The sequence below is a fragment of the Manacus candei genome, unplaced genomic scaffold (genome assembly GCF_025592945.1).
Source record: "Manacus candei isolate 608988 ecotype Guabito, Panama unplaced genomic scaffold, ASM2559294v1 h1tg000113l, whole genome shotgun sequence".
NCBI classification, from domain to species: Eukaryota; Metazoa; Chordata; class Aves; order Passeriformes; family Pipridae; genus Manacus; species Manacus candei.
In genome coordinates this window covers 968,154-996,015 of record NW_026138161.1, presented here as the reverse complement: position 1 = coordinate 996,015, position 27,862 = coordinate 968,154, and the positions used below count along the sequence as shown (strand labels likewise).

General features: G+C 57.1%; 1 protein-coding gene and 1 long non-coding RNA gene across 2 annotated transcripts; both read left to right on the top strand.

The window, feature by feature from the left end:
• Positions 1 to 1,427: 1,427 nt before the first annotated feature.
• On the top strand, positions 1,428 to 24,525 carry LOC127461793 (uncharacterized). Its single transcript, XM_051769844.1, has 29 exons — positions 1,428 to 2,030; positions 2,272 to 2,336; positions 2,450 to 3,136; positions 3,312 to 3,460; positions 3,738 to 3,885; positions 4,107 to 4,294; positions 4,383 to 4,520; positions 4,804 to 4,918; positions 5,090 to 5,227; positions 5,472 to 5,648; positions 5,765 to 5,905; positions 6,810 to 6,958; positions 7,235 to 7,382; positions 7,623 to 7,810; positions 7,899 to 8,036; positions 8,316 to 8,430; positions 8,602 to 8,739; positions 19,912 to 20,088; positions 20,205 to 20,345; positions 21,251 to 21,399; positions 21,676 to 21,823; positions 22,064 to 22,251; positions 22,340 to 22,477; positions 22,757 to 22,871; positions 23,043 to 23,180; positions 23,425 to 23,601; positions 23,700 to 23,846; positions 24,005 to 24,106; positions 24,379 to 24,525. Exons 1-29 carry the CDS (start codon positions 1,910 to 1,912, stop codon positions 24,523 to 24,525), a joined length of 4,710 nt encoding a protein of 1,569 aa, XP_051625804.1. The 5' UTR covers positions 1,428 to 1,909.
• LOC127461833 (uncharacterized) lies at positions 24,526 to 25,280 on the top strand. Its single transcript, XR_007900211.1, has 3 exons — positions 24,526 to 24,606; positions 24,874 to 24,918; positions 25,228 to 25,280. It is a non-coding gene; the product is annotated as an uncharacterized LOC127461833 (long non-coding RNA).
• Positions 25,281 to 27,862: the final 2,582 nt, after the last annotated feature.

Below are 27,862 nucleotides of genomic sequence, written 5' to 3'. Positions count from 1 at the left end.
GGGGAGTGGACATTGATGTTGCTTCTGAAATGCATTCTAGCATGAGCTGTGATCATTCTGGGGAGTTTTATTTTCCCTTCTTTGAATATTCATAACTTTTTGGCTTCCTCCATCCCACAGCAGCGAACTGGTCCAAAAGAAACATTTCTTTCTGTCATCTGTGTCTCTGCTCTCACTTCCGTGTCTTGATTCACCACTCCACTGCTTTCATGACACCCTCAAATAAAAAACCCCCTATCTCCCTTCTCAAGAGCATCACTAGTTGTCACTTAGCACTTTTGTCCTCTCTCTCCTTCTTACTTAGAGCTGTCCCTTGGAGCTGTCCACGTGAACCAGGGCAGAATCCACCCTGACCACCAGGGCCAACCCACAGTTCTTAGAAGACTTCCCCTGGACTCCCTCATGGCTGCAGGCAAGATTTCAAGACAGCCTGAACTTTAAAGCACCCACCTGCGTGTCCACAGGATGAGTGGGAAGGCCTTAGAAAGGCTGGAGCACTCGCTCTCTCAACTCCAAATCATCCAATACAGATTTTACTTTGCTGAGAGCCCTTCAAAGGCTTTCCTGGCCAGTCAGCTCTCTGCACCAGAGGGAGGATTGGTGTTTTTACCATATCCTCCCTTGTTTGGGTGCTTTTGGAACACTGAGGGAACTTTTGTTCCCTAAAAGAGCTTTTATCGTTTACCAGAATTATTTTATTCCTTTCCCTTAATAGAAAACTGCTTGCAAACCAAACAACCATGCCCAGGTGTTTTGCTTCTGTTTAGTTTTTGAAATTGACTCTCAGTGGACCATGTGAAGGCAAAGGAGTTGCAGGTTTAAGAGGGGAAGCAAACTTCCAAACCTTTGACATTCTCAAGTTGTCCCAATTAGGTTAAACTGGGAAGTTTGCCACTTCTTTCAACTGCCTGTGTTGAGTAATGGGAAGTAATGCTTTCCTGAATTTAGGTTTATTAAAGGCCAGATTCTTCTGTGCCTTCCCAGCAAAGATGTTTTTGTGCTGCAGGTAATCACTTCCGTGAAGAAATCGTTCCAGCAAGGAGCCACAGCTTCTGCCTTCTGACAGATGCCAAACCTTGCCAGCAGTTGCTGCAGCAGCTCCTCCCAACAGCCCCTTGCAAGAGCACAGCCATGAATGCCTGTTGGCTTTGGCTGCCCTGTGACAGGGAAGTTCCCCAGGGGCACAGGTGTTTGAGGCAGGAGACAGGCACTACCCCTGCCAGGACTTGAAACAGTGGCACAGGAGGGGAGTGTTTGCTGCTTTTTGCAGCCGTTCCTAAAGTTCACATCCAGCTGTCTCAGACGCTTTAGGGAATGCACTCATTCCAACCTGGGGCAGGTTGGCCACAATGGGGGAAGCCCCAGGGCATGTGTCTGTGTGTCACAGGGCCCTTTGTGACACGCCCTGATATAGGTGTTGGGCGGCAACGCGGCCGCGCCACAGTGCTCGGAGCACGCGTCTGGTCAGGACGGGACTGAGCCGTGCTGTGAGGAGTCTCCTCGCAGTCAACTCGTTCGTCACTGATCCGAAGCATTTCCGAGAGTTCTTTTTAAAGCAAGATCCCTCGAGGCCAGACCACGGGAGTTGGTGACCCAGAGCTTTTCTGAGGCATCCCCGCTCCCTGTGGGCGTGGCCCTCGAGACCAGGCCACGGGCCTTGGTGACCCGGAGCTTTTCTGGGCATCACCAGTGCCTGTGGAAGGTGCCCTCGAGGCCAGACCACGGGACTTGGTCACCTGCAGTCCCTGTGGAAGGTGCCCTCGAGGCCAGACCACTCGACTTTGTGTTCCGGAGTTCTTCCTGGGCATTCCCACTCCCTGGGGAAGGTGCCCTTGAAGACACTCTGTGAGACTTGAAGACCAGGGTCTTTTCCGAGGCGTCTCTTGTACCCACAAGGTCAACGTGTGGGATGGCGGGGAGACGCTCCGGCCTGTGCAGGCTGCTCAGGCCAAAGAGAAAGAGAGAAGGCTCTGGGGCTACCTCAGCACATCAACCTGAGGAGATGCAACACTTCCAACCCCTGCAGCAGGGTGAGTGCTGGAACTGGGCCACAGGGCTGCTGGCTGCAACCAGCTTGGCCCCTTCCCATCCCCTGTGGACACACTCAGAGAAAGGGAGGGAGGAAGAGGGGCCAAGGCTGACCTGCCCAGCATCCGTGCTCCATCCACTGGGCATGCCAGGGCCAGCCCTGCCTCTGGAGCACAGGGCTGGGCTGTGTTCCCTGGCCTCTCCTGCAGCCCCTCAGCTCTTCCTGCTCTCGCTCTTTGACAGATCCAGGCCAGAACCGGACAGAGGAGCAGGCCCGCCCCCGTGGCCGCTTCCGCAGAGCAGTTCAGGTACCTGCAACCATCCCATCTGGGCTGGGCCTGCTGTCACTGCTCAGCCTGGCACCGCTGGTGGATCACTCCGTCCAACTTCTCTCTCTTCCCTGCCTTTTGTTCTGGTGCAGAGGTTTCTGAAATTCATGGGAATTCGGCGCAGAACACCCAGGACCACACCACCTGAGGTTGTGGCAGAGCCTGACACCAGGACAACTGAGATTGAGGAGAAGCCTGATGTCAGCACTGCACCGATTGACAGCACGGAAACCTCTGACACCGCTGTGACCAAGGACACGGCCGACCCTGACACCGCACTGGCTGCTCTCACTGGGAAGGATGACATTGAACGGACTCATTGCACAACAAAGCCTGACACCGCTTTGGCTGATGACACAATCGGCTCTGACACTGCAGCGACCGATGTCATGGCCAAGGCTGACATGGCGCCGATGCTCACTGATGGGACATCAAACTCTGACGGGGCACGAATGGACAGCACAGCAAAGCCTGACACCGCTTTGGCTGATGACAGAACAGGCACTGACAATGATCTCCTGGCCAAGGCTGACGTTGCGCCAATGCCAATCAACGGCACATCAAGCTCAGCCACAGCACCAATGGATGACACAGCAAAGCCTGAGACTGCGTTGACCCACGACACAATCAACGCTGAAACTGAACCAACTGATCTCATGGCAGAGGGTGATGCCACGACTGAGGGCATTGGAAACGATGACACCACCCCCACTCAGAGTGTCATCGATGCTCCCAATCTGGACTTTTTAGTGGAGAAAGGTGTCTCCAGTCGGAAGCAAGTAAGCAGCCTGTGGCCAGGGCTCAAGTGCTGCAGGGGTCCCTCAAGCTGGGTCTGCTGGGCCCCCTAAGCCTTTGAGGCTGCACTCTGTGGTGAGAAGAGAAGCACTTCTTGGGGGGAGCTGGGCAACTTGCTTGCTCTGACAACTCTCCAACTCTTCCCCACTCCCTGTTTAGGTGCCGGCCATCGTGAGGTACATCCACCAGTACCTCACCTTCCACATGTCTCGAGATGTCAGGCAGCACATTGACATCCGCAGGCTCGCTGAGGCACACCCCTGTGATGCGGTGACAACTCTCCTGCGCTGTGCCCCAGCGTGTGACAGGTACAGGGCCCAACTGCCTTGGTGGCTCAGGGATCACCAACCCTTACAACCCATCACCCTCTAGAGCCTGTCCCACCTGGTCTGCCAGAGAGATGGAGAGTTCCAGGAAACCCTGGTCCCTCCATTTCCCAGCCCTGGCCTGTCAGCCCCTGATCCTGCAGCCATGTGCCCTCCCTGCCTCTGAAGGCACTTTGGCTCTGTCACCTGGGCCCCCACAGCTGCCCAGGCCAAGGTGCTGTGGCTGAGACACCCCTGACGCAGAGCTCTGACTCCACAGAGCTGCTGCAGTGATGTGGAGAAGCATTGCCTCCTCGGGAACAACAGTGGAGAAGGTGCTGCCAACACTGCTTCGAGCAATGGAGGACTGGCCAGTGCACAGCGTGTCCACTTCTGATGGCGACGACACAGACATCTTTGCCCTGGCTGTGAGTTTCTGGATCTGGCCTTTGCTCCTCCCCAGGTCACGTCCCCTACCACTGCATCTCCCTGCCTCAGGCATTGGACTGCAAATCCATCTGAGGGGCAGGTTCAGGGACACCAGGCTGGCTGCTCTTCCTGGGTCTCCCATGGCCTCTCCCTCCCACACTCGGGCCCTGTCACATGGATATCTTGCACTGAGCGCTGTCTCTGTGTGGTTTTATTACAGCCAACCCTGGCACTGTGGCTGATCATGCAGGAGCCCAAGTGCCAAGAGGCCCTGATAAGTTATGCCCCACAGCTCCTCATGGCTCTGCTCTTCCAAATCTTCATGAGCACAGAGCAGATGCCAGAGGACGTCAACACTTTCTGGAGGGGATGCCAGGAGGAACATGGCCTTCCCAGTAACCCCAACAGGTGCTCCATCCCAGTCCTCTATCCCTCCCATGCCCTTGGGGCTGGGGCCAGGGCTCCCAGTATGACCTGGCCTTTGCTCTGCACACAGGTTTGCAGTACAGACCCTGAAGGCCCTGCTCTGCCGCCTGCACTGGGAGAATGAGATGGTGGCCATTGAAGGGAAGTGTGGCTGGGAGACACTGCTGTGCTGTGACACCCACCACTATGCAGTGGGGCTGCTGGCCAGGTGAGACACCCTTCTCCCCACTGCCTCTGTCATCTCTCCCCTTGGCACGGGGCATCCCACACAGCCCCTGTGGGTGTGGGCCAGAGGGCCTTGACATCAAGGGATGGCAGAGCAGATTGGAAAAGGCAGTGAGAGGCAGGTGCACAGGAGGAACCACCTCCCAAAACATCCCTATTTTGTCCAGGGCTGGTGGGAAAAATCCAGGCCTCTGTTCTGGAGTCAATCCTTGGAGAGCTTTGCCCACCCAGCTCAGGTTCGATGGCTCTGTTTTTCCTCCTGACAGGGAGATGCGCAGCGTCTTGGTCCCCTTCCATTCCCAGATGGCAATCCACCTGCTTGGGCTGCTCAGCAGGGACCAAACTCGCTGGGAGCTCCCTGCCCTGGCCTTCCTTGTCGAGGTGAGCCTGATGGCGAGCGCTGCCTGGCCCGCCTGCCTCCCCCTCTCTGCCCTCTCACACCCACAGCTGCCCGGGACGGTGCCTGTGCCCTGTGCTGCTGCCTGGGCCCAGCCCTGGGCAGCTCCAGGCTCCTGCTGCCCGGGCACCCCATCACTGCTCTCTGCCTTCCAGCTCCTGGACTACCTGGATGGAAGAGAGTGTCATGACAGGGTCCTGCCCATCCTGTCAAGGAACCTGCAGAGCCAGTGCCCAGACAGGCGTCGCCTGGCACTCAGAGGCCTCCAGGTTCTCAGTGTGGATCCCTCAATGGTGAGAAGGGGACACCTGGCTGAAGCCACACGGGCAGCCTGGGGCTGGGGAACGCAGGCACTTGGGCTTGGCTGGGCTTTGGGAGCTGTGGCTCCTGCTCCCAGCTCTCCTGCCTCCCTGTGCAACTGACCAGGCCCTGTGGGACAGGCTTTTGGCCTCTGGACCCTGTGAGGTTGCACCGCCATAGAGCTGTTGGTGGGGCAGCTGTTCAGGGCTTCACAGCACAGCACTGTGTTCCACACAGGCCGAAAGCATCTGCAGCCTGGCTGAAAGCCTCCTGGATCTGCTGCACCATCAAGATGGAGAGCTGGTCGCAATGACCCTCTCTGTGTTCCTCAATGTGCTCCGGGACGAAGACCTTCAGGCGTTCAGCTCCACTGCCCCAAAGCTGGCTGAGGCACTTCGGCCTCTCTTTGACAATGTAAGGCTCTGGTGCTGCCAGGAATCTTCATGGCCTGGGGGTTTTTGAACTCCATTTTTGCCTGGTTGGCCTGGAGCAGCCAGTGCTGAGGTCTTTTTTGTCTTCTTTTGCATCAGGACAACAACCACGTGCAGCTGCTCTCCATTCGTCTCTTCCGAGAGCTGATGGAGTTGGTAGCAGAAGAGGGAAAGACAGATGTGCACCAGAGCCTGGTCCCATTCTTCCGCTGGGATGATGAGAACCAGTGCATGGCAGAGGTGAGCACTTGTGGGCTCTGGTGTCCCTGTGGCAGGGGGCTTGGCTGCCTCTCATCCAGGTGCCTCCATGGGATGCAGGCCTTCAGGAACAAGCTGCTCCAGTGTGGGACCCCACAGGGCTACAAGTCCTGCCAGGGAAACCTGCTCCTGCATGGACTCTGTCTGTGGGCTGCAGGTCCCTGCCAGCACCCAGCTCCACCATGGGCCTCTCACGGGCTTACAACCTCCTTTGACAATCCACCCACTGCCTCGGGGGCTCTTCCACAGGCTGCAGGGGGATCTCTGCACCCTGGTGCTCCTCCATGAGCTGCAGGGGCACAGCTGCTTCACCAGGATCTGCACCACGGGCTGCAGGGGAACCTCAGCTCCGGCACCTGGAGTTCCTCCTCTTCCTCCTTGCTTTCTATGTTGTGGTCCACATGTTCTCACTCTATTCTTCCCGGTCTGCAATCTGCATCTGCACAAGAATTTTCTTTCCCCTCTTAAATATGGGATCACAGTGGCATTATTGTCATTCCTGGGTGGCTTGGCCTTGGCCAGGGGCAGCTCTGTCCTGGAGCCAGCCAGCATTGACTCTGCCACATGGGAGAAGCTTTGAGCAACTTCTGACAGAGGTCACCCCTGTAGAACCCTGCTACCAAGACCTGGCCACAGAAACCCAAGACAGCTCCCAGTCTGAACTTTTTAGTGGACAAAGGTGTCTACAATCAGAAGCAAGCAGGCAAGCAGCCTGTGGCCAGGGCTCCTGCCCACCAGGGGTCTTGTGGCCCCTCAAACCGGGTCTGCTGAGCCCTCTAAGCCTTTGTGGCTGCACTCTGTGGTGGGAAGGGAAGCCCTTCTGGGGGGAAGCTGGGCACCCTGCTCACTGTGGCAGGTCTCCAACTCTCCCCCATTCCCCTTCCAGGTTCCAGCCATCGTGAGGTACATCCACCAGTGCCTCACCTTCCACGTGTCTCCAGATGTCAGGCAGCACATTGACATCCGCAGCCTCGCTGACACAAACCCTCATGAGGTTGTGATGACTCTCCTGCACTGTGCCCCAGCGTGTGACAGGTACAGGGCCCAGCTGCCTTGGTGGCTCAGGGATCATCAACCCTTACAATCCATCACCCTCTAGAGCCTGTCCCACCTGGTTTGCCAGAGAGATGGAGAGTTCCAGGAAACTCTGGTCCCTCCATTTCCCAGCCCTGGCCTGTCAGCCCCTGATCCTGCAGCCATGTGCCCTCCCTGCCTCTGAAGGCACTTTGGCTCAGTCACCTGGGCCCCCACAGCTCCCAGGCCATGGTGCTGTGGCTGTGACCCCCCTGACGCAGAGCTCTGACTCCACAGAGCTGCTGCAGTGATGTGGAGCAGCATTGCCTCCTCGAGAAAAACAATGGAGAAGGTGCTGCCAACACTGCTCCGAGCGATGGAGGACTGGCCAGTGCACAGCATGTCCACCTGTGATGGCGATGACACAGACATCTTTGCCCTGGCTGTGAGTTTCTGGATCTGACCTTTGCTCCTCCCCAGGTCGCCTCTCCAGTGACTCTCCATCCTCCCCCAACACTGCATCTCCCTGCCTCAAGCATTGGGCTACAAGTGTGGCTGAGGGGCAGGTTCAGGGACACCAGGCTGGCTGCTCTCCCCTGGGTCTCCCATGGCCTCTCCCTCCCATGCTCTGACCCTACCACATGGACCTCTCTCACTGAGTACTGTCTCTGTCATTTTATTGCAGGCAACCCTGGCACTGCGGGTGATCATCCAGGAGCCCGAGTGCCAAGATACTGTAATCAATTTTGCCCCCCATCTTCTAGTGGCTCTGCTCTTCCAAATCTTCATGAGCACAGAGCAGATGCCAGAGGACGTCAACACTTTCTGGGGGGCATGCCAGGAGGAACATGGCCTTCCCAGCAACCCCAACAGGTGCTGCATCCCAGTCCTCTATCCCTCCCATGCCCTTGGGGCCGAGGCCAGGGCTTGCAGCATGACCTGGCCTTTGCCCTGCACACAGGTTTGCAGTACAGACCCTGAAGGCCCTGCTCTGCCGCCTGCACTGGGAGAATGAGATGGTGGCCATTGAAGGGAAGTGTGGCTGGGAGACACTGCTGTGCTGTGACACCCACCACTATGCAGTGGGGCTGCTGGCCAGGTGAGACACCCTTCTCCCCACTGCCTCCATCATCTCTTCCTTTGGCACGGGGCATCCCACACAGTTCCCATGGGCATGGGCCAGAGGACCTTGACATCAAGAGATGGTGGAGCAGATTGGAAAAGGCTGTGAGAGGCGGGTGCACAAGAGGAGGCACCTCCCAAAGCATCCCTGTTCTGTCCAGGGCTGGTGGGAAAAATCTAGGCCTCTGTAAGACAGTCCTTGGACAGCTTTGCCCACCCAGCTCAGGCTCAATGGCTCTGTTTTTCCTCCTGACAGGGAGATGCGCAGTGTCTTGGTCCCCTTCCATTCCCAAATGACAATCCACCTGCTAGGGCTGCTCAGCAGGGACCAGCCTCACTGGGAGCTCCCTGCCCTGGCCTTCCTTGTTGAGGTGAGCCTGATGGCGAGCACTGCCTTGCCCACCTGCCTCCCCCTCTCTACCCTCTCACAGCCGCAGCTGCCCGGGACGGTGCCTGTGCCCTGTGCTGCTGCCTGGGCCCAGCCCTGGGCAGCACCAGGCTCCTGCCACCCAGGCACCCCATCACTGCTCTCTGCCTTCCAGCTCCTGGACTACCTGGATGGGAGAGAGTGTCATGACAGGGTCCTGCCCATCCTGTCAAGGAACCTGCAGAGCCAGTGCCCAGACAGGCGTCGCCTGGCACTCAGAGGCCTCCAGGTTCTCAGTGTGGATCCCTCAATGGTGAGAAGGGGACACCTGGCTGAAGCCACACTGGCAGCCTGGGGCTGGGGAACGCAGGCACTTGGGCTTGGCTGGGCTTTGGGAGCTGTGGCTGCTGCTCCCAGCTCTCCTGCCTCCCTGTGCAGCTGACCAGGCCCTGTGGGACAGGCCTTTGGCCTCTGGGCCCTGTGAGGTTGCACCACCAGAGAGCTGTTGGTGGGGCAGCTTCACAGCACAGCACTGTGTTCCACACAGGCCGAAAGCATCTGCAGCCTGGCTGGAAACCTCCTGGAGCTGCTGCATCATGAAGATGGAGAGCTGGTCGCAATGACCCTCTCTGTGTTCCTCAATGTGCTCCGGGACGAAGACCTTCAGGCGTTCAGCTCCGCTGCCCCAAAGCTGGCTGAGGCACTGTGTCCACTCTTTGACAATGTAAGGCTTTGATACTGCCATGAAACCTTTTGCCCTGTGGATTTTCAGGCCTCTGCCTGGTGGGCCTGGAGCAGCCAATGCTGAGGTCTTTTTCTCTTCTCTACACCAGGACAACAGCCATGTGCAGCTGCTCTCCATTCGTCTCTTCCGAGAAATGATGGAGTTTCTGGCAGAAGAGGGACGAAAGACACTTGTGCAGGAGAGCCTGGTGCCGCTGTTCTTCCACTGCCGTGACGAGAACCAGTGCGTGGCAGAGGTGAGCACTTGTGGGCTCTGCTGTCCCCGTGGCAGGGGGTTCGGCTGCCTCTTGTCCTGGTGCCTGGTGGGCTCTGGCCTCTTCCTGGCCTTGGCCTTGGGATGCAGGTGCTGTGGTGCCATGTCTTGGTCTCTGCTGCTCTGCAGGCCTCTCGGGAAACACTCCTTTGTGCTGCAAGTTTCCTCAAGAGAAGGGATCTTGAGCAGCTGCTGAGGAAACAGCAGCACTTTGAGTTCTGCGATTGCCTGGTAAGGACCACCCCAAAGGCCCAGCCCCAGGCTGGACAAGCCCACACCCCCCATGCCCAGTGTGTGGGGCTGGCCCTGTGCCCCTGCCCACTGCTGCAGCCAGCTGTGGGACACCAGCCTGTGCCCCACACGCTGCTCCCTTCCCTCGGCCGTGTGGGCTCTTCTCCAGGCTCTGGTGCCCCTGAACCAGGGGGCTGCTGGAGCCCCAGCCCAGCTGGGCTGTGGGGCAGGGTGGCCCCAAGGCTCCCCACGAGCAACTCTGCTCCCTCCAGAGCCCGGCACCACTGGGCCTCAGGGCTGTGCAGGCAGGGGAGGCCAGTGCTGGGAGCAGGCAGCGCCCTGCCAAGGGGCAGAGCCTCAGCCAGCCCTTCCCTCTGTGCCCTGCTGCTCTCTCCAGATGGACAAGGATGTCAGCCGAAGGGACGAGCACCTGCGCCAGGCCCTGCCCTACCTGCAGAGCCCACAGCAGCCCCTGCGAGAGGCGGCCGTCAGGTTCATGGGTGAGCCACAAGCCCGCGGTCCCTCCCTCCCCACTGCAGCTCAGCCCCAGCCCCGGCTGCTCCAGCGGTAGCAGGATGTGGCCCAGGGATATGCTGTGAAACTCCAAGCGCCCTGGTGGCTGCTGCCACCCTCTGCCAGCTGATCCTTGGGTGTCCCGATGTGAGAAGGCCAGGAGGCCGTGTGGCCAGGAGGCCGTGTGGCTGGGCTGGCAGCGCTGATGGGGGGGAGCTGTGCCGCTGGGGCCCTGACATGCTCTCTGTTCCCAGGGGTCGCCGCCTGGCACATGAAAGACCTGCAGCCCATCATGAAGGGTGAGTGAGGACAGTGGGCTCTCACTGGGGGCTGGCGGGGAGGAGCACAGACCCTGGGCACAGAACTGCAATCCCTGCCCCACCTGCACAGGGCTCTGCTCCCTGCACAGACAAGCTGCACTGTGGGCAGAGCAGGGACATATTTCAGGGGCACAGGGGGCATCAAGGGCCAGCACCTTCCCCCTCATCCTCTTGGCCCCTTCTCCCTCCTGGCCATGGCAAAACTGGCTGGGATGGCCTTTCAGGAGGGGCTCCTCGAGTCCCTGCAGATCCAGGTTCTGACCTTGGCTCCATTCCTCTCTCTTCCAGCCCTTGAAGTCATGGCTGAAGATGACTGCCCCTCCTACTCCACCATGCGGACTGCAGCCTTGTCCGCTTTTCGACGGGCAGTAACAAAATAATCCTCTCCACCGACACAACCAGCGTCCCTCCAACAGCACCGAAAGACCAAGGGACGAGTCAGCTTCTCAGCGCAGCTGGAGCTGCAGCTGATGCTGGGCCCAACTGAGCCAGCCAGCAAAACCAGGCAGCTCCTGGCCTCCACATCCTTATGGACAGCTCCTTCCCTTCCCTTCCCCAAACCCTTCCCCTTCCCCAAACTCTTCCCCAAACCCTTCCCCAAACCCTTCCCCAAACCCTTCCCCAAACCCTTCCCCAAACCCTTCCCCTTCCCCAAACCCTTCCCCTTCCCCAAACCTTTTCCCTTCCCCAAACCCTTCCCCTTCCCCAAACCTTATCCCTTCCCCAAACCCTTCCCCTTCCCCAAACTCTTCCCCAAACCCTTCCCCAAACCCTTCCCCTTCCCCAAACCCTTCCCCTTCCCCAAACCCTTCCCCTTCCCCAAACCCTTCCCCTTCCCCAAACCTTTTCCCTTCCCCAAACCCTTCCCCTTCCCCAAACCCTTCCCCTTCCCCAAACCCTTCCCCAAACCCTTCCCCAAACCCTTCCCCAAAACCTTCCCCTTCCCCAAACCCTTCCCCAAACCCTTCCCCAAATCCTTCCCCAAACCCTTCCCCAAATCCTTCCCCAAACCCTTCCCCTTCCCCAAACCCTTCCCCAAACCCTTCCCCTTCCCCAAACCCTTCCCCTTCCCCAAACCCTTCCCCAAACCCTTCCCCAAACCCTTCCCCTTCCCCAAACCCTTCCCCAAACCCTTTCCCTTCCCCAAACCCTTCCCCAAACCCTTCCCCAAACCCTTCCCCTTCCCCAAACCCTTCCCTAAACCCTTCCCCAAAACCTTCCCCTTCCCCAAACCCTTCCCCAAACCCTTCCCCAAATCCTTCCCCAAACCCTTCCCCAAATCCTTCCCCAAACCCTTCCCCTTCCCCAAACCCTTCCCCAAACCCTTCCCCTTCCCCAAACCCTTCCCCTTCCCCAAACCCTTCCCCAAACCCTTCCCCTTCCCCAAACCCTTCCCCAAACCCTTTCCCTTCCCCAAACCCTTCCCCAAACCCTTCCCCAAACCCTTACCCTTCCCCAAACCCTTACCCTTCCCCAAACCCTTCCCCAAACCCTTCCCCTTCCCCAAACCCTTCCACAAACCCTCGCCCAAACTCTTCCCCTTCCCCAAACCCTTCCCCTTCCCCAAACCCTTCCCCAAATCCTTCCCCAAACCCTTCCCCAAACCCTTCCCCTTCCCCAAACCCTTCCCCAAACCCTTCCCCTTCCCCTTTCCCCAAACCCTTCCCCAAACCCTTTCCCCTCCCCTCCCCCTCCCCCTCCCCTTGCCCTTCCCCTTCCCCCTTTCCCTTCCCCTGCCCCTGCCCCTTCCCCTTCCCCTTCCACTTTCCCTTCCCCTTCCCCTTCTCCTTCCCCTTCCACTTCCCCTTCCCCTTCCCCTGCCCCTGCCCCTTTCCCTGCCCCTGCCCCTTCCCCTTCCCCTTCCCAAACCTCTTCCCCTTCCCCTTCCCAAACGCCTTCCCCTTCCTTTTCCCAAACCTTCCCAAACCTCCCCTCCCCTCCCCTCCCCTCCCCTCCCCTCCCCTCCCCTCCCCTCCCCTCCTTTCCCCTCCCCTCCCCTCCCCTCCCCTCCCCTCTCCTCTGAACAGTTCCTTTGGATACATCTCCAGAATAAAGACAAGTACCACAAATAGTCAATCACACAAAATATCTTTTAGTACACTGAGAAGAAGAAGAAGAATAAACTTTGCAAAGTCAATCAAGAACTAAAAACGATACAAAGTAACTATCTGATTGTCTGCCCTTAAAAACAAATACTACAAACAGCATTTAATACACTATGAACTAGTGAAAAGGGGGTTCAAGGGATACCAAACAAGGGATCTTAACACAAGATTATGGAGAACTATTAACACCATATTAGTTAGTCAGAAGGGAAATTAAAGGGAAACACTATGACAAGATTCAAGAATGAAAGGGGAATTAAAGTGACAATAAAGGCATATTAAAAAGTTTCTTCGCTCAGTTGCTTCCTATCAATAAACTCTGCTTACCCACAGACAGGCCAGGGCTGTCAGCATCTGCAGCAGCTGGTCGGTGCCCGTGCTTAGCGGGTGTCCCCGCAGAGCAACACAGTCTCGGTGGTAGGATACACTATTTGGTGGCAACTGGCACCTGTTGTTCCTCAACCTTCAACAGTCCCACAGCAGAAGGATTCTCTGAGAGGCCAGATAATGAATTCAACTGCCTTGCTGCTTCTGCCTCCATGGCAACTATCCCAAAAGTCCATCCCCAAAGGAAGCAGTTTAGGCTAGAGCAGGAGTGCAGCCCTGAGGACATATTCCAAATGAGACTCACAGGTGCTGAGTTCGCTGTGTCATAAAAACAGTGCACAAACACGAAGGTACTTATCGCAAGAGGGGTCTTAATATCTGAGCTGAAACAAACTGACAGATGGGACAGGCCTCTTGGCATGGTTATGTGCCAGAGGAAAGCAACAACCCCAAGCATCATGGTGCCTACGGGTTCAATACACGTGTAAATCACCTAAAGGCAGTTATTCCTTTTCCACCTTTCCTCTCTTGGGGTCTCACGTTGGGTGCCAATTATGTCTCAGTTTAATGAGACAGAAGTGTTTGCTGAGTAGGGCGAGTTATGACGAAGACCAAACCTCCCTTTCTAAGCAGTTGTAAATCCAAAATTAAGAGGCTGAAGTCGAGGAAATTTGGAGAAATAAAAAAAAAAAAAATCAGCCCTCTATTATAGGATACGTGTGTATAGGTAGCACAGGAAAAGAACAAATGCAAAAAACAATCTTGCACCCAAATTCCCACCCAAATCCAGTTCTTTTTGCCTTTTGGCGCAATTCTAACCACGACTGGCAGGGGGCGCTGCTGGGCTGTGGCGGCCGCCGTGAGGGGCCGAATGGAGACCCCCCTTGGTCGGTGGGTACGAGCTGTGCCCACACGGCAACCGAGGAGGGCAGGGGCGGCATTTTCCCTCCAGAGCTCCTCCGTGGTCAGCACCGACTTCTCCGATGAAATCCCAGGCAGACCAGGCAGTGGGCAGGGCAGGCGGTGAGAGAAAGAGAGGCAAGCCGGGGCCAAGGCAACTCAGCAACTTGGCCGAAAACAGAGATGAAAACCTGGAGCTTTTTTCTCTCCACACACGCCCTCCCTGAGTCCCGGGCAACAATAAAGTAAAAAGTTGCAGTTTCCCCAGGAGAAAAACTCACCTTCCCCCCATAGACTTCTGAGCCAATTAGCTTGGAATGTGGGGCTATGGGCTACTCTTCTGTGTGTGTTAATCCCTCCAGCCACCTCCTCCCCATCACATGTTCAACACTTTTCTTCCGCTTTTTCTTTTAGGCGTTGTTTGTTTTGTTTTGTTTTGTTTTGTTTTGTTTTGTTTTGTTTTGTTTTGTTTTGTTTTGTTTTGTTTTGTTTTGTTTTGTTTTGTTTTGTTTTGTTTTGTTTTGTTTTGTTTTGTTTTGTTTTAGTTTAAAACAGGCAAACCTATGACTGGGGGACATTGCCATTCCTTCTCAAAAGCATTCTAGCATGAGCTGTGATCATTCTGGGGAGTTTTATTATCCCTCCTTTGAATCTTCATAACTTCTTGGCTTCCTCCATCCCACAGCAGCGAGCTGGTCCAAAAGAAACATTTCTTTCTGTCATCTGTGTATCTGCTCTCACTTCCATGTCTTGATTCACCACTCCGCTGCTTTCATGACACCCTCAAATATAAAAGCCCCCTGTCTCCTTTCTCAAGAGCATCACTAGTTGTCACTTGGCACTTTCAGCCTCTCTCCTTCTTACCTAAGAAGCTGTCCCTTGAAGCTGTCCATGTGAACCAGGGCAGAACCCACCCTGACCACCAGGGCCAACCCACAGTTCTTAGAAGACTTCCCCTGGACTCCCTCATGGCTGCAGGCAAGATTTCAAGACAGCCTGAACTTTAAAGCACCCGCATGAGTGTCCACAGGATGAGTGGGAAGGCCTTAGAAAGGCTGGAGCACTCGCTCTCTCAACTCCAAATCATCCAATACAGATTTTACTTTGCTGAGAGCCCTTCAAAGGCTTTCCTGGCCAGTCAGCTCTCTGCACCAGAGGGAGGATTAGTGTTTTTGCCATATCCTCCCTTGTTTGGGTGCTTTTGGAACACTGAGGGAACTTTTGTTCCCTAAAAGAGCTTTTATCATTTACCAGAATTATTTTATTCCTTTCCCTTAATAGAAAACTGCTTGCAAACCAAAAAACCATGCCCAGGTTTTTTGCTTCTGTTTAGTTTTTGAAATTGACTCTCAGTGGACCATGTGAAGGCAAAGGAGTTGCAGGTTTAAGAGGGGAAGCAAACTTCCAAACCTTTGACATTCTCGAGTTGTCCCAATTAGGTTAAACTGGGAAGTTTGCCACTTCTTTCAACTGCCTGTGTTGAGTAATGGGAAGTAATGCTTTCCTGAATTTAGGTTTATTAAAGGCCAGATTCTTCTGTGCCTTCCCAGCAAAGATGTTTTTGTGCTGCAGGTAATCACTTCCGTGAAGAAATTGTTCCAGCAAGGAGCCACAGCTTCTGCCTTCTGACAGATGCCAAACCTTGCCAGCAGTTGCTGCAGCAGCTCCTCCCAACAGCCCCTTGCAAGAGCACAGCCATGAATGCCTGTTGGCTTTGGCTGCCCTGTGGCAGGGAAGTTCCCGGGGCGCAGGTCTTTGGAGCAGGAGACGGGCACTACCCCTGCCAGGACTCAGGGCAGTGGCACAGGAGGGGAGTGTTTGCTGCTTTTTGCAGCCGTTCCTAAAGTTCACATCCAGCTGTCTCAGACGCTTTAGGGAATGCACTCATTCCAACCTGGGGCAGTTTGGCCACAATGGGGGAAACCCCGGGGCACATGGTTGTGTGTCACAGGGCCCTTTGTGACAAGGTGGCCGTTGTCAATGGGATGGGACAGGGCAGTGTGTCCAAGGGCCCTTTGTGACACGCCCTGATATTGGTGTTGGGCGGCAACGCGGCCACGCCACAGTGCTCGGAGCACGCGTCTGGTCAGGACGGGACTGAGCGGTGCTGTGAGGAGTCTCCTCGCAGCCAACTCGTTCGTCGCTGATCCGAAGCATTTCCGAGAGTTCATTTTAAAGCAAGATCCCTCGAGGCCAGACCACGGGAGTTGGTGACCCAGAGCTTTTCTGAGGCATCCCCACTCCCTGTGGGCGTGGCCCTCGAGGCCAGGCCACGGGCCTTGGTGACCCGGAGCTTTTCTGGGCATCACCAGTGCCTGTGGAAGGTGCCCTCGAGGCCTGACCACGGGACTTGGTCACCTGCAGTCCCTGTGGAAGGTGCCCTCGAGGCCAGACCACTCGACTTTGTGTTCCGGAGTTCTTCCTGGGCATTCCCACTCCCTGGGGAAGGTGCCCTTGAAGACACTCTGTGAGACTTGAAGACCAGGGTCTTTTCTGAGGCGTCTCTTGTACCCACAAGGTCAACGTGTGGGATGGCGGGGAGACGCTCCGGCCTGTGCAGGCTGCTCAGGCCAAAGAGAAAGAGAGAAGGCTCTGGGGCTACCTCAGCATATCAACCTGAGGAGATGCAACACTTCCAACCCCTGCAGCAGGGTGAGTGCTGGAACTGGGCCACAGGGCTGCTGGCTGCAACCAGCTTGGCCCCTTCCCATCCCCTGTGGACACACTCAGAGAAAGGGAGGGAGGAAGAGGGGCCAAGGCTGACCTGCCCAGCATCCGTGCTCCATCCACTGGGCATGCTAGGGCCGGCCCTGCCTCTGGAGCACAGGGCTGGGCTGTGTTCCCTGGCCTCTCCTGCAGCCCCTCAGCTCTGCCTGCTCTCACTCTTTGACAGATCCAGGCCAGAACCGGACAGAGGAACAGGAACGCCCTCATGGCCGCTTCCGCAGAGCAGTTCAGGTACCTGCAGCCATCCCATCTGGGCTGGGCCTGCTGTCACTGCTCAGCCTGGCACCACTGGTGGATCACTCCGTCCAACTTCTCTCTCTTCCCTGCCTTTTGTTCTGGTGCAGAGGTTTCTGAAATTCATGGGAATTCGGCGCAGAACACCCAGGACCACACCACCTGAGGTTGTGGCAGAGCCTGACACCAGGACAACTGAGATCAAGGAGAAGCCTGATGTCAGCACTGCGCTTATTGACAGCACGGAAACCTCTGACACCGCTGTGACCAAGGACACGGCCAACCCTGACACCGCACTGGCCGCTCTCACTGGGAAGGATGACATCGAACGGACTCATTGCACATCAAAGCCTGACACCGCTTTGGCTGATGACACAATTGGCTCTGACACTGCAGCGACTGATGTCATGGCCAAGGCTGACATGGCACCGATGCTCACTGATGGGACTTCAAACTCTGACGGTGCACCAATGGACAGCACAGCAAAGCCTGACACTGCTTTGGCTGATGACAGAACAGGCACTGACAATGATCTCCTGGCCAAGGCTGACGTTGCGCCAATGCCGATCGACGGCACATCAAGCTCAGCCACAGCACCAATGGATGACACAGCAAAGCCTGAGACTGCGTTGACCCACGACACAATCAACGCTGAAACCAAACCAACTGATCTCATGGCAGAGGGTGATGCCACGACTGAGGGCATTGGAAACGATGACACCACCCCCACTCAGAGTGTCATCGATGCTCCCAATCTGGACTTTTTAGTGCAGAAAGGTGTCTCCAGTCGGAAGCAAGTAAGCAGTCTTTGACCAGGGCTCAAGTGCTGCAGGGGTCCCTCAAGCTGGGTCTGCTGGGCCCCCTAAGCCTTTGAGGCTGCACTCTGTGGTGAGAAGAGAAGCACTTCTTGGGGGGAGCTGGGCAACTTGCTTGCTCTGACAACTCTCCAACTCTTCCCCACTCCCTGTTTAGGTGCCGGCCATCGTGAGGTACATCCACCAGTGCCTCACCTTCCACATGTCTCGAGATGTCAGGCAGCACATTGACATCCGCAGGCTCGCTGAGGCACACCCCTGTGATGCGGTGACAACTCTCCTGCGCTGTGCCCCAGCGTGTGACAGGTACAGGGCCCAGCTGCCTTGGTGGCTCAGGGATCACCAACCCTTACAACCCATCACCCTCTAGAGCCTGTCCCACCTGGTCTGCCAGAGAGATGGAGAGTTCCAGGAAACTCTGGTCCTTCCCATTTCCCAGCCCTGGCCTGTCAGCCCCTCATCCTGCAGCCATGTACCCTCCCTGCCTCTGAAGGCACTTTGGCTCTGTCACCTGGGCCCCCACAGCTGCCCAGACCAAGGTGCTGTGGCTGTGACCCCCCTGATGCAGAGCTCTGACTCCACAGAGCTGCTGCAGTGATGTGGAGCAGCATTGCCTCCTCGGGAAGAACAGTGGAGAAGGTGCTGCCAACACTGCTCTCAGCAATGGAGGACTGGCCAGTGCACAGCGTGTCCACTTCTGATGGCGACGACACAGACATCTTTGCCCTGGCTGTGAGTTTCAGGATCTGGCCTTTGCTCCTCCCCAGGTCACGTCCCCTACCACTGCATCTCCCTGCCTCAGGCATTGGACTGCAAATCCATCTGAGGGGCAGGTTCAGGGACACCAGGCTGGCTGCTCTTCCTGGGTCTTCCATGGCCTCTCCCTCCCACACTCGGGCCCAGCCACATGGATATCTTGCACTGAGGGCTGTCTCTGTGTGGTTTTCTTGCAGGCAACCCTGGCACTGTGGCTGATCATGCAGGAGCCCAAGTGCCAAGAGGCCCTGATAAGTTATGCCCCACAGCTCCTCATGGCTCTGCTCTTCCAAATTTTTATGAGCACAGAGCAGATGCCAGAGGACGTCAACACTTTCTGGAGGGGATGCCAGGAGGAACATGGCCTTCCCAGTAACCCAAACAGGTGCTCCATCCCAGTCCTCTATCCCTCCCATGCCCTTGGGGCTTGGGACAGGGCTCCCAGTATGACCTGGCCTTTGCCCTGCACACAGGTTTACAGTACAGACCCTGAAGGCCCTGCTCTGCCGCCTGCACTGGGAGAATGAGATGGTGGCCATTGAAGGGAAGTGTGGCTGGGAGACACTGCTGTGCTGTGACACCCACCACTATGCAGTGGGGCTGCTGGCCAGGTGAGACACCCTTCTCCCCACTGCCTCCATCATCTCTCCCCTTGGCACGGGGCATCCCACACAGCCCCTGTGGGTGTGGGCCAGAGGGCCTTGACATCAAGGGATGGCAGAGCAGATTGGAAAAGGCTGTGAGAGGCAGGTGCACAGGAGGAACCACCTCCCAAAACATCCCTATTTTGTCCAGGGCTGGTGGGAAAAATCCAGGCCTCTGTTCTGGAGTCAATCTTGGAGAGCTTTGCCCACCCAGCTCAGGTTCGATGGATCTGTTTTTCCTCCTGACAGGGAGATGCGCAGTGTCTTGGTCCCCTTCCATTCCCAAATGACAATCCACCTGCTTGGGCTGCTCAGCAGGGACCAGCCTCGCTGGGAGCTCCCTGCCCTGGCCTTCCTTGTTGAGGTGAGCCTGATGGCGAGCGCTGCCTGGCCCGCCTGCCTCCCCTCTCTGCCCTCTCACACCCACAGCTGCCCGGGACGGTGCCTGTGCCCTGTGCTGCTGCCTGGGCCCAGCCCTGGGCAGCTCCAGGCTCCTGCTGCCCGGGCACCCCATCACTGCTCTCTGCCTTCCAGCTCCTGGACTACCTGGATGGGAGAGAGTGTCATGACAGGGTCCTGCCCATCCTGTCAAGGAACCTGCAGAGCCAGTGCCCAGACAGGCGTCGCCTGGCACTCAGATGCCTCCAGGTTCTCAGTGTGGATCCCTTGATGGTGAGAAGGGGACACCTGGCTGAAGCCACACTGGCAGCCTGGGGCTGGGGAACGCAGGCACTTGGGCTTGGCTGGGCTTTGGGAGCTGTGGCTCCTGCTCCCAGCTCTCCTGCCTCCCTGTGCAACTGACCAGGCCCTGTGGGACAGGCCTTTGGCCTCTGGACCCTGTGAGGTTGCACCGCCATAGAGCTGTTGGTGGGGCAGCTGTTCAGGGCTTCACAGCACAGCACTGTGTTCCACACAGGCCGAAAGCATCTGCAGCCTGGCTGAAAACCTCCTGGAGCTGCTGCATCATGAAGATGGAGAGCTGGTCGCAATGACCCTCTCTGTGTTCCTCAATGTGCTCCGGGACGAACACCTTCTGGCGTTCAGCTCCACTGCCCCAAAGCTGGCTGAGGCACTTCGACCTCTCTTTGACAATGTAAGGCTCTGGTGCTGCCAGGAATCTTCATGACCTGTGGGTTTTTGAACTCCATTTTTGCCTGTTGGGCCTGGAGCAGCCAGTGCTGAGGTCTTTTTTGTCTTCTTTTGCATCAGGACAACAACCACGTGCAGCTGCTCTCCATTCGTCTCTTCCGAGAGCTGATGGAGTTGGTAGCAGAAGAGGGAAAGACGGATGTGCACCAGAGCCTGGTCCCATTCTTCCGCTGGGATGATGAGAACCAGTGCATGGCAGAGGTGAGCACTTGTGGGCTCTGGTGTCCCTGTGGCAGGGGGCTTGGCTGCCTCTCATCCAGGTGCCTCCATGGGATGCAGGCCTTCAGGAACAAGCTGCTCCAGTGTGGGACCCCACAGGGCTACAAGTCCTGCCAGGGAAACCTGCTCCTGCATGGACTCTGTCTGTGGGCTGCAGGTCCCTGCCAGCACCCAGCTCCACCATGGGCCTCTCACGGGCTTACAACCTCCTTTGACAATCCACCCACTGCCACGGGGGCTCTTCCACAGGCTGCAGGGGGATCTCTGCACCCTGATGCTCCTCCATGAGCTGCAGGGGCACAGCTGCTTCACCAGGATCTGCACCACGGTCTGCAGGGGAACCTCAGCTCCGGCACCTGGAGTTCCTCCTCTTCCTCCTTGCTTTCTATGTTGTGGTCCACATGTTCTCACTCTATTGTTCCCGGTCTGCAATCTGCATCTGCACAAGAATTTTCTTTCCCCTCTTAAATATGGGATCACAGTGGCATTATTGTCATTCCTGGGTGGCTTGGCCTTGGCCAGGGGCAGCTCTGTCCTGGAGCCAGCCAGCATTGGCTCTGCCACATGGGAGAAGCTTTGAGCAACTTCTGACAGAGATCACCCCTGTAGAACCCTGCTACCAAGACCTGGCCACAGAAACCCAAGACAGCTCCCAGTCTGAACTTTTTAGTGGACAAAGGTGTCTACAATCAGAAGCAAGCAGGCAAGCAGCCTGTGGCCAGGGCTCCTGCCCACCAGGGGTACTGTGGCCCCTCAAACCGGGTCTGCTGAGCCCTCTAAGCCTTTGTGGCTGCACTCTGTGGTGGGAAGGGAAGCCCTTCTGGGGGGAAGCTGGGCACCCTGCTTGCTCTGGCAGCTCTGACAACTCTCCCCCATTCCCCCTCCAGGTTCCAGCCATCGTGAGGTACATCCACCAGTGCCTCACCTTCCACGTGTCTCCAGATGTCAGGCAGCACATTGACATCCGCAGCCTCGCTGACACAAACCCTCATGAGGTTGTGATGACTCTCCTGCACTGTGCCCCAGCGTGTGACAGGTACAGGGCCCAGCTGCCTTGGTGGCTCAGGGATCATCAACCCTTACAATCCATCACCCTCTAGAGCCTGTCCCACCTGGTTTGCCAGAGAGATGGAGAGTTCCAGGAAACTCTGGTCCCTCCATTTCCCAGCCCTGGCCTGTCAGCCCCTGATCCTGCAGCCATGTGCCCTCCCTGCCTCTGAAGGCACTTTGGCTCTGTCACCTGGGCCCCCACAGCTCCCAGGCCATGGTGCTGTGGCTGTGACCCCCCTGACGCAGAGCTCTGACTCCACAGAGCTGCTGCAGTGATGTGGAGCAGCATTGCCTCCTCGAGAAAAACAATGGAGAAGGTGCTGCCAACACTGCTCCGAGCGATGGAGGACTGGCCAGTGCACAGCATGTCCACCTGTGATGGCGATGACACAGACATCTTTGCCCTGGCTGTGAGTTTCTGGATCTGACCTTTGCTCCTCCCCAGGTCGCCTCTCCAGTGACTCTCCATCCTCCCCCAACACTGCATCTCCCTGCCTCAAGCATTGGGCTACAAGTGTGGCTGAGGGGCAGGTTCAGGGACACCAGGCTGGCTGCTCTCCCCTGGGTCTCCCATGGCCTCTCCCTCCCATGCTCTGACCCTACCACATGGACCTCTCTCACTGAGTACTGTCTCTGTCATTTTATTGCAGGCAACCCTGGCACTGCGGGTGATCATCCAGGAGCCCGAGTGCCAAGATACTGTAATCAATTTTGCCCCCCATCTTCTAGTGGCTCTGCTCTTCCAAATCTTCATGAGCACAGAGCAGATGCCAGAGGACGTCAACACTTTCTGGGGGGCATGCCAGGAGGAACATGGCCTTCCCAGCAACCCCAACAGGTGCTGCATCCCAGTCCTCTATCCCTCCCATGCCCTTGGGGCCGAGGCCAGGGCTTGCAGCATGACCTGTCCTTTGCCCTGCACACAGGTTTGCAGTACAGACCCTGAAGGCCCTGCTCTGCCGCCTGCACTGGGAGAATGAGATGGTGGCCATTGAAGGGAAGTGTGGCTGGGAGACACTGCTGTGCTGTGACACCCACCACTATGCAGTGGGGCTGCTGGCCAGGTGAGACACCCTTCTCCCCACTGCCCCCATCATCTCTCCCCTTGGCACGGGGCATCCCACACAGCCCCCATGGGCGTGGGCCAGAGGGCCTTGACAGCAAGAGATGGTGGAGCAGATTGGAAAAGGCTGTGAGAGGTGGGTGCACAAGAGGAGCCACCTCCCAAAACATCCCTATTCTGTCCAGGGCTGGTGGGAAAAATCCAGGCCTCTGTAAGGCAGTCCTTGGAGAGCTTTGCCCATCCAGCTCAGGTTTGATGGCTCTGTTTTTCCTCCTGACAGGGAGATGCGCAGTGTCTTGGTCCCCTTCCATTCCCAAATGACAATCCACCTGCTAGGACTGCTCAGCAGGGACCAGCCTCGCTGGGAGCTCCCTGCCCTGGCCTTCCTTGTCGAGGTGAGCCTGATGGCAAGTGCTGCCTTGCCCACCTGCCTCCCCCTCTCTGCCCTCTCACAGCCACAGCTGCCCGGGACGGTGCCTGTGCCCTGTGCTGCTGCCTGGGCCCATCCCTGGGCAGGTCCAGGCTCCTGCTGCCCGGGAACCCCATCACTGCTCTCTGCCTTCCAGCTCCTGGACTACCTGGATGGAAGAGAGTGTCATGACAGGGTCCTGCCCATCCTGTCAAGGAACCTGCAGAGCCAGTGCCCAGACAGGCGTCGCCTGGCACTCAGAGGCCTCCAGGTTCTCAGTGTGGATCCCTCAATGGTGAGAAGGGGACACCTGGCTGAAGCCACACGGGCAGCCTGGGGCTGGGGAACGCAGGCACTTGGGCTTGGCTGGGCTTTGGGAGCTGTGACTCCTGCTCCCAGCTCTCCTGCCTCCCTGTGCAACTGACCAGGCCCTGTGGGACAGGCCTTTGGCCTCTGAGCTTTGTGGGGTTGTACCACCAGAGAGCTGTTGGTGGAGCAGCTGTTCAGGGCTTCACAGCACAGCACTGTGTTCCACACAGGCCGAAAGCATCTGCAGCCTGGCTGAAAGCCTCCTGGAGCTGCTGCACCATCAAGATGGAGAGCTGGTCGGAATGACCCTCTCTGTGTTCCTCAATGTGCTCCGGGACGAAGACCTTCAGGCGTTCAGCTCCGCTGCCCCAAAGCTGGCTGAGGCACTGTGTCCACTCTTTGATGATGTAAGGCTTTGATACTGCCATGAAACCTTTTGCCCTGTGGATTTTCAGGCCTCTGCCTGGTGGGCCTGGAGCAGGCAATGCTGAGGTCTTTTTCTCAGGACAACAGCCATGTGCAGCTGCTCTCCATTCGTCTCTTCCGAGAAATGATGGAGTTTCTGGCAGAAGAGGGACAAAAGACACTTGTGCAGCAGAGCCTGGTGCCGCTGTTCTTCCACTGCCGTGACGAGAACCAGTGCGTGGCAGAGGTGAGCACTTGTGGGCTCTGCTGTCCCCGTGGCAGGGGGTTCGGCTGCCTCTTGTCCTGGTGCCTGGTGGGCTCCGGCCTCTTCCTGGCCTTGGCCCTGGGATGCAGGTGCTGTGCCCTGGGCTGCTGTGCCATGTCTTGGTCTCTGCTGCTCTGCAGGCCTCTCGGGAAACGCTCCTTTGTGCTGCAAGTTTCCTCAAGAGAAGGGATCTTGAGCAGCTGTTGAGGAAACAGCAGCACTTTGAGTTCTGCGATTGCCTGGTAAGGACCACCCCAAAGGCCCAGCCCCAGGCTGGACAAGCCCACACCCCCCATGCCCAGTGTGTGGGGTTTGCCCTGTGCCCCTGCCCACTGCTGCACCCAGTTTTGGGACACCAGCCTGTGCCCCACACGCTGCTCCCATCCCTCGGCCGTGTGGGCTCTTCTCCAGGCTCTGGTGCCCCTGAGCCAGGGGGCTGCTGGAGCCCCAGCCCAGCTGGGCTGTGGGGCAGGGTGGCCCCAAGGCTCCCCACGAGCAACTCTGCTCCCTCCAGAGCCTGGCACCACTGGGCCTCAGGGCTGTGCAGGCAGGGGAGGCCAGTGCTGGGAGCAGGCAGCGCCCTGCCAAGGGGCAGAGCCTCAGCCAACCCTTCCCTCTGTGCCCTGCTGCTCCCTCCAGATGGACAAGGATGTCAACCTAAGGGACGAGCACCTGCGCCAGGCCCTGCCCTACCTGCAGAGCCCACAGCAGCCCCTGCGAGAGGCGGCCGTCAGGTTCATGGGTGAGCCACAAGCCCGTGGTCCCTCCCTCCCCACTGCAGCTCAGCCCCAGCCCCGGCTGCTCCAGCAACAGCAGGATGCGGCCCAGGGATGTGCTGTGAAACTCTGAGTTCCCTGGCAGCTGCTGCCGCCCTCTGCCAGCTGATCCTTGGGTGTCCCGATGTGAGAAGGCCAGGAGGCCGTGTGGCCAGGAGGGCGTGTGGCTGGGCTGGCAGCGCTGATGGGGTGGAGCTGTGCCACTGGGGCTCTGACATGCTCTCTGTTCCCAGGGGTCGCCGCCTGGCACATGAAAGACCTGCAGCCCATCATGAAGGGTGAGTGAGGACAGCGGGCTCTCACTGGGGGCTGGCGGGGAGGAGCACAGACCCTGGGCACAGAACTGCAATCCCTGCCCCACCTGCACAGGGCTCTGCTCCCTGCATTGACAAGCTGCACTGTGGGCAGAGCAGGGACATATTTCAGGGGCACAGGGGGCATCAAGGGCCGGCACCTTCCCGCTCATCCTCTTGGCCTGTTCTCCCTCCTGGCCATGGCAAAACTGGCTGGGATGGCCTTTCAGGAGGGGCTCCTCAAGTCCCCACAGATCCGGGCTCTGACCTTGGCTCCATTCCTCTCTCTTCCAGCCCTTGAAGTCATGGCTGAAGATGACTGCCCCTCCTACTCCACCATGCGGACTGCAGCCTTGTCCGCTTTTCGACGGGCAGTAACAAAATAATCCTCTCCACCGACACAACCAGCGTCCCTCCAACAGCACCGAAAGACCAAGGGACGAGTCAGCTTCTCAGCGCAGCTGGAGCTGCAGCTGATGCTGGGCCCAACTGAGCCAGCCAGCAAAACCAGGCAGCTCCTGGCCTCCCCATCCCTATGGACAGCTCCCTCCCTTCCCTTCCCTTCTCCTGCCCACACTTCATCCCTCCCCTTCCCCTTAGGTTAAGGTTCTTCTCTCTTCTTCCCCTTAGGTTAAGAAGGTTCTTCCCTCCCCTTCCCCTTAGGTTAAGAAGGTTTATCCCTCCCCTTCCCTTAAGGTTAAGAAGGTTCTTCCCTCCCCTTCCCCTTAGGTTAAGAAGTTTTATCCCTCCCCTTCCCTTTAGGTTAAAAAGTTTCTTCCCTTCCCTTCCCCTTAGGTTAAGAAGGTTTATCCCTCTCCTTCCCTTTAGGTTAAGAAGGTTCTTCCCTCCCCTTCCCCTTAGGTTAAGAAGGTTTATCCCTCCCTTTCCCCTTAGCTTAAGAATCATAAAATCATAGAATCATAGGATCAGCCAGGTTGGAAGGGACATCTGAGATCATCAAGTCCAACCCTGATCCGCTACTGCCATGGTTACTAGACCATGTGTCATGGGTTTACTCTGGCCGGATTCAAACCCTCCCAAAAATTGCTAAAGCTTGAGAGAGGTTCACACAGGCAAGACAGACTCAACAGGAGGATAGTATCCAAATTTATTGCTGACAGGATAAAAACTAACAAGTAAGAAAATACACAGTGTTAAATACACTTTTGAACCACCCTTTGGCCCCCTGCATCAATGCAGGAGGAGAACTCTCAGGGCCATAGCTGAAGTCTCTCTTTATGCGGGTGCGGGGGGTCTCTGCACCCCCCATGATCCTTCACGGGCTGCGGGGGGACAACCCACTCCACCATCATCCTCACCACGGGTTACAGGGAGTTAAAGCTCTGAGTCTTTTCCCTGCTATGTGGGGTCCCTCCCAGGCGAGCAAGCTCTCAGGGGACCCCTCCAAGTCAGATCCACACCTCCCCCGAGTCGCAGGTTCTGCGATTCAGCTCAGTCTCTATACCCCAATAGTTTTCACTGGAGTCCTATCCAGAGATAACCTGCTCAGCGTGGCTTCTCTCTCTCTCTGAGTTGCAAATTTGAGCAGTGGCAGTAGCTCTGCTGGCTGCACTCCTCCTCTCCGCTCTGTTCCACTCCCAGGCGTGGGAACACTCTGGCCCATCCTGCTTGCTGCCGCTCCCTCTGCTCCGGCATCCTGGGCTGGGCTGGGCACGGTGGGACGTCCGAGCTCACTGCTCACTGTCTGCTCTCCCTCATCTCACTCCGAGCTGCTGTGGGAGCTGGTCCGCTCCACTCTGTGCGCTGCTGCCACTCTGTGCCCGCTTCGGGCCACTCCAGGCCTGCTCCACTCTGTGCCATGCGCTGCTGCTGCTCCAAGCACTGCAGGACCCGCTCCGTGGCTGCTGCTGCCTTTCTGCAGGAGCCTCTCTGCTCCGGGCCAGCAGCTGCCATGGACCAAAGGTCATGGCCACCACCCCGTCCCGTCCCAGGCCAGGGCCGAGGGGGACTCAGTTTTCTGCTGGAGGAAAAATCAGTCATGTGGATGCATATGATGTGAATCTAATTAATTTTGTTTATCCACTCAGACACTGGAACATTCTGGAACTGATCATCTCAAACAGCATCTGAACACACCCCTATTCTGAACTCCCAGCCAAAGGCCAAATGTCCTGTTCTCAAAGAGAACTGAGGAGTGACACGAAGTCAGAACATACCCTTCCTACTCTCCAGACATCTGCACAGTGGAAAAACACCCCCAGTTCAGTATTTTCTTCAAGGAATCGAAACATCCGTACACACAATGACCTTGCGAGGCTGAATGCAGCAGCACCATCTGGTGATGGCAGCACTGATCATCCCTGCACAGCTCCGGGAGCCAGGCAGGACTGCAGGAGCATGGATTCCCTTCTCTTTCTCCGCAGCACCTCGGAGACCGGGCTCCAGGCATGGCACAGTGATTCATTCTGTGCCCTCCAGTGTTCAGCTAGGCTGGGCTCTTCCCAGTGCTTCCTGCCAAGCTGGATGGTTTCCTGAGCAGTTGGCTGATGACACAGAGTTGTTCCAGAAACCCCCTGAGAAGAACGAAAAGATCTGATGCGCCTGAGCAGCAGCGTGCTGGAAGACATGCAATGACAACAAACAGAAAATAAAGCACAAGAGGCAATGTAATCTGAATTATGGGTAAATTACAGGATAAACAAGCAGGTTTGATAACCTGCCACTCTGAGAGAAGATTTTGGTGTAGTGGTGGAGAACCTCCTGGAAAAAAAAACAGCTTAGTGCTCACCAACAGTCAAAAAGACAAATTGACTATTGGTAATTATTAGAAACAGAACTGACGGCAATGCCAAAACTGTCACTCAGGCACTTTATAAATGATACATCCATACCATTTATTATGTGCAAGCCCACTTCTCCCTGCATTTAAAAAACTGCAGACTAGAACTAGGAAACGCACAGAAAAAAG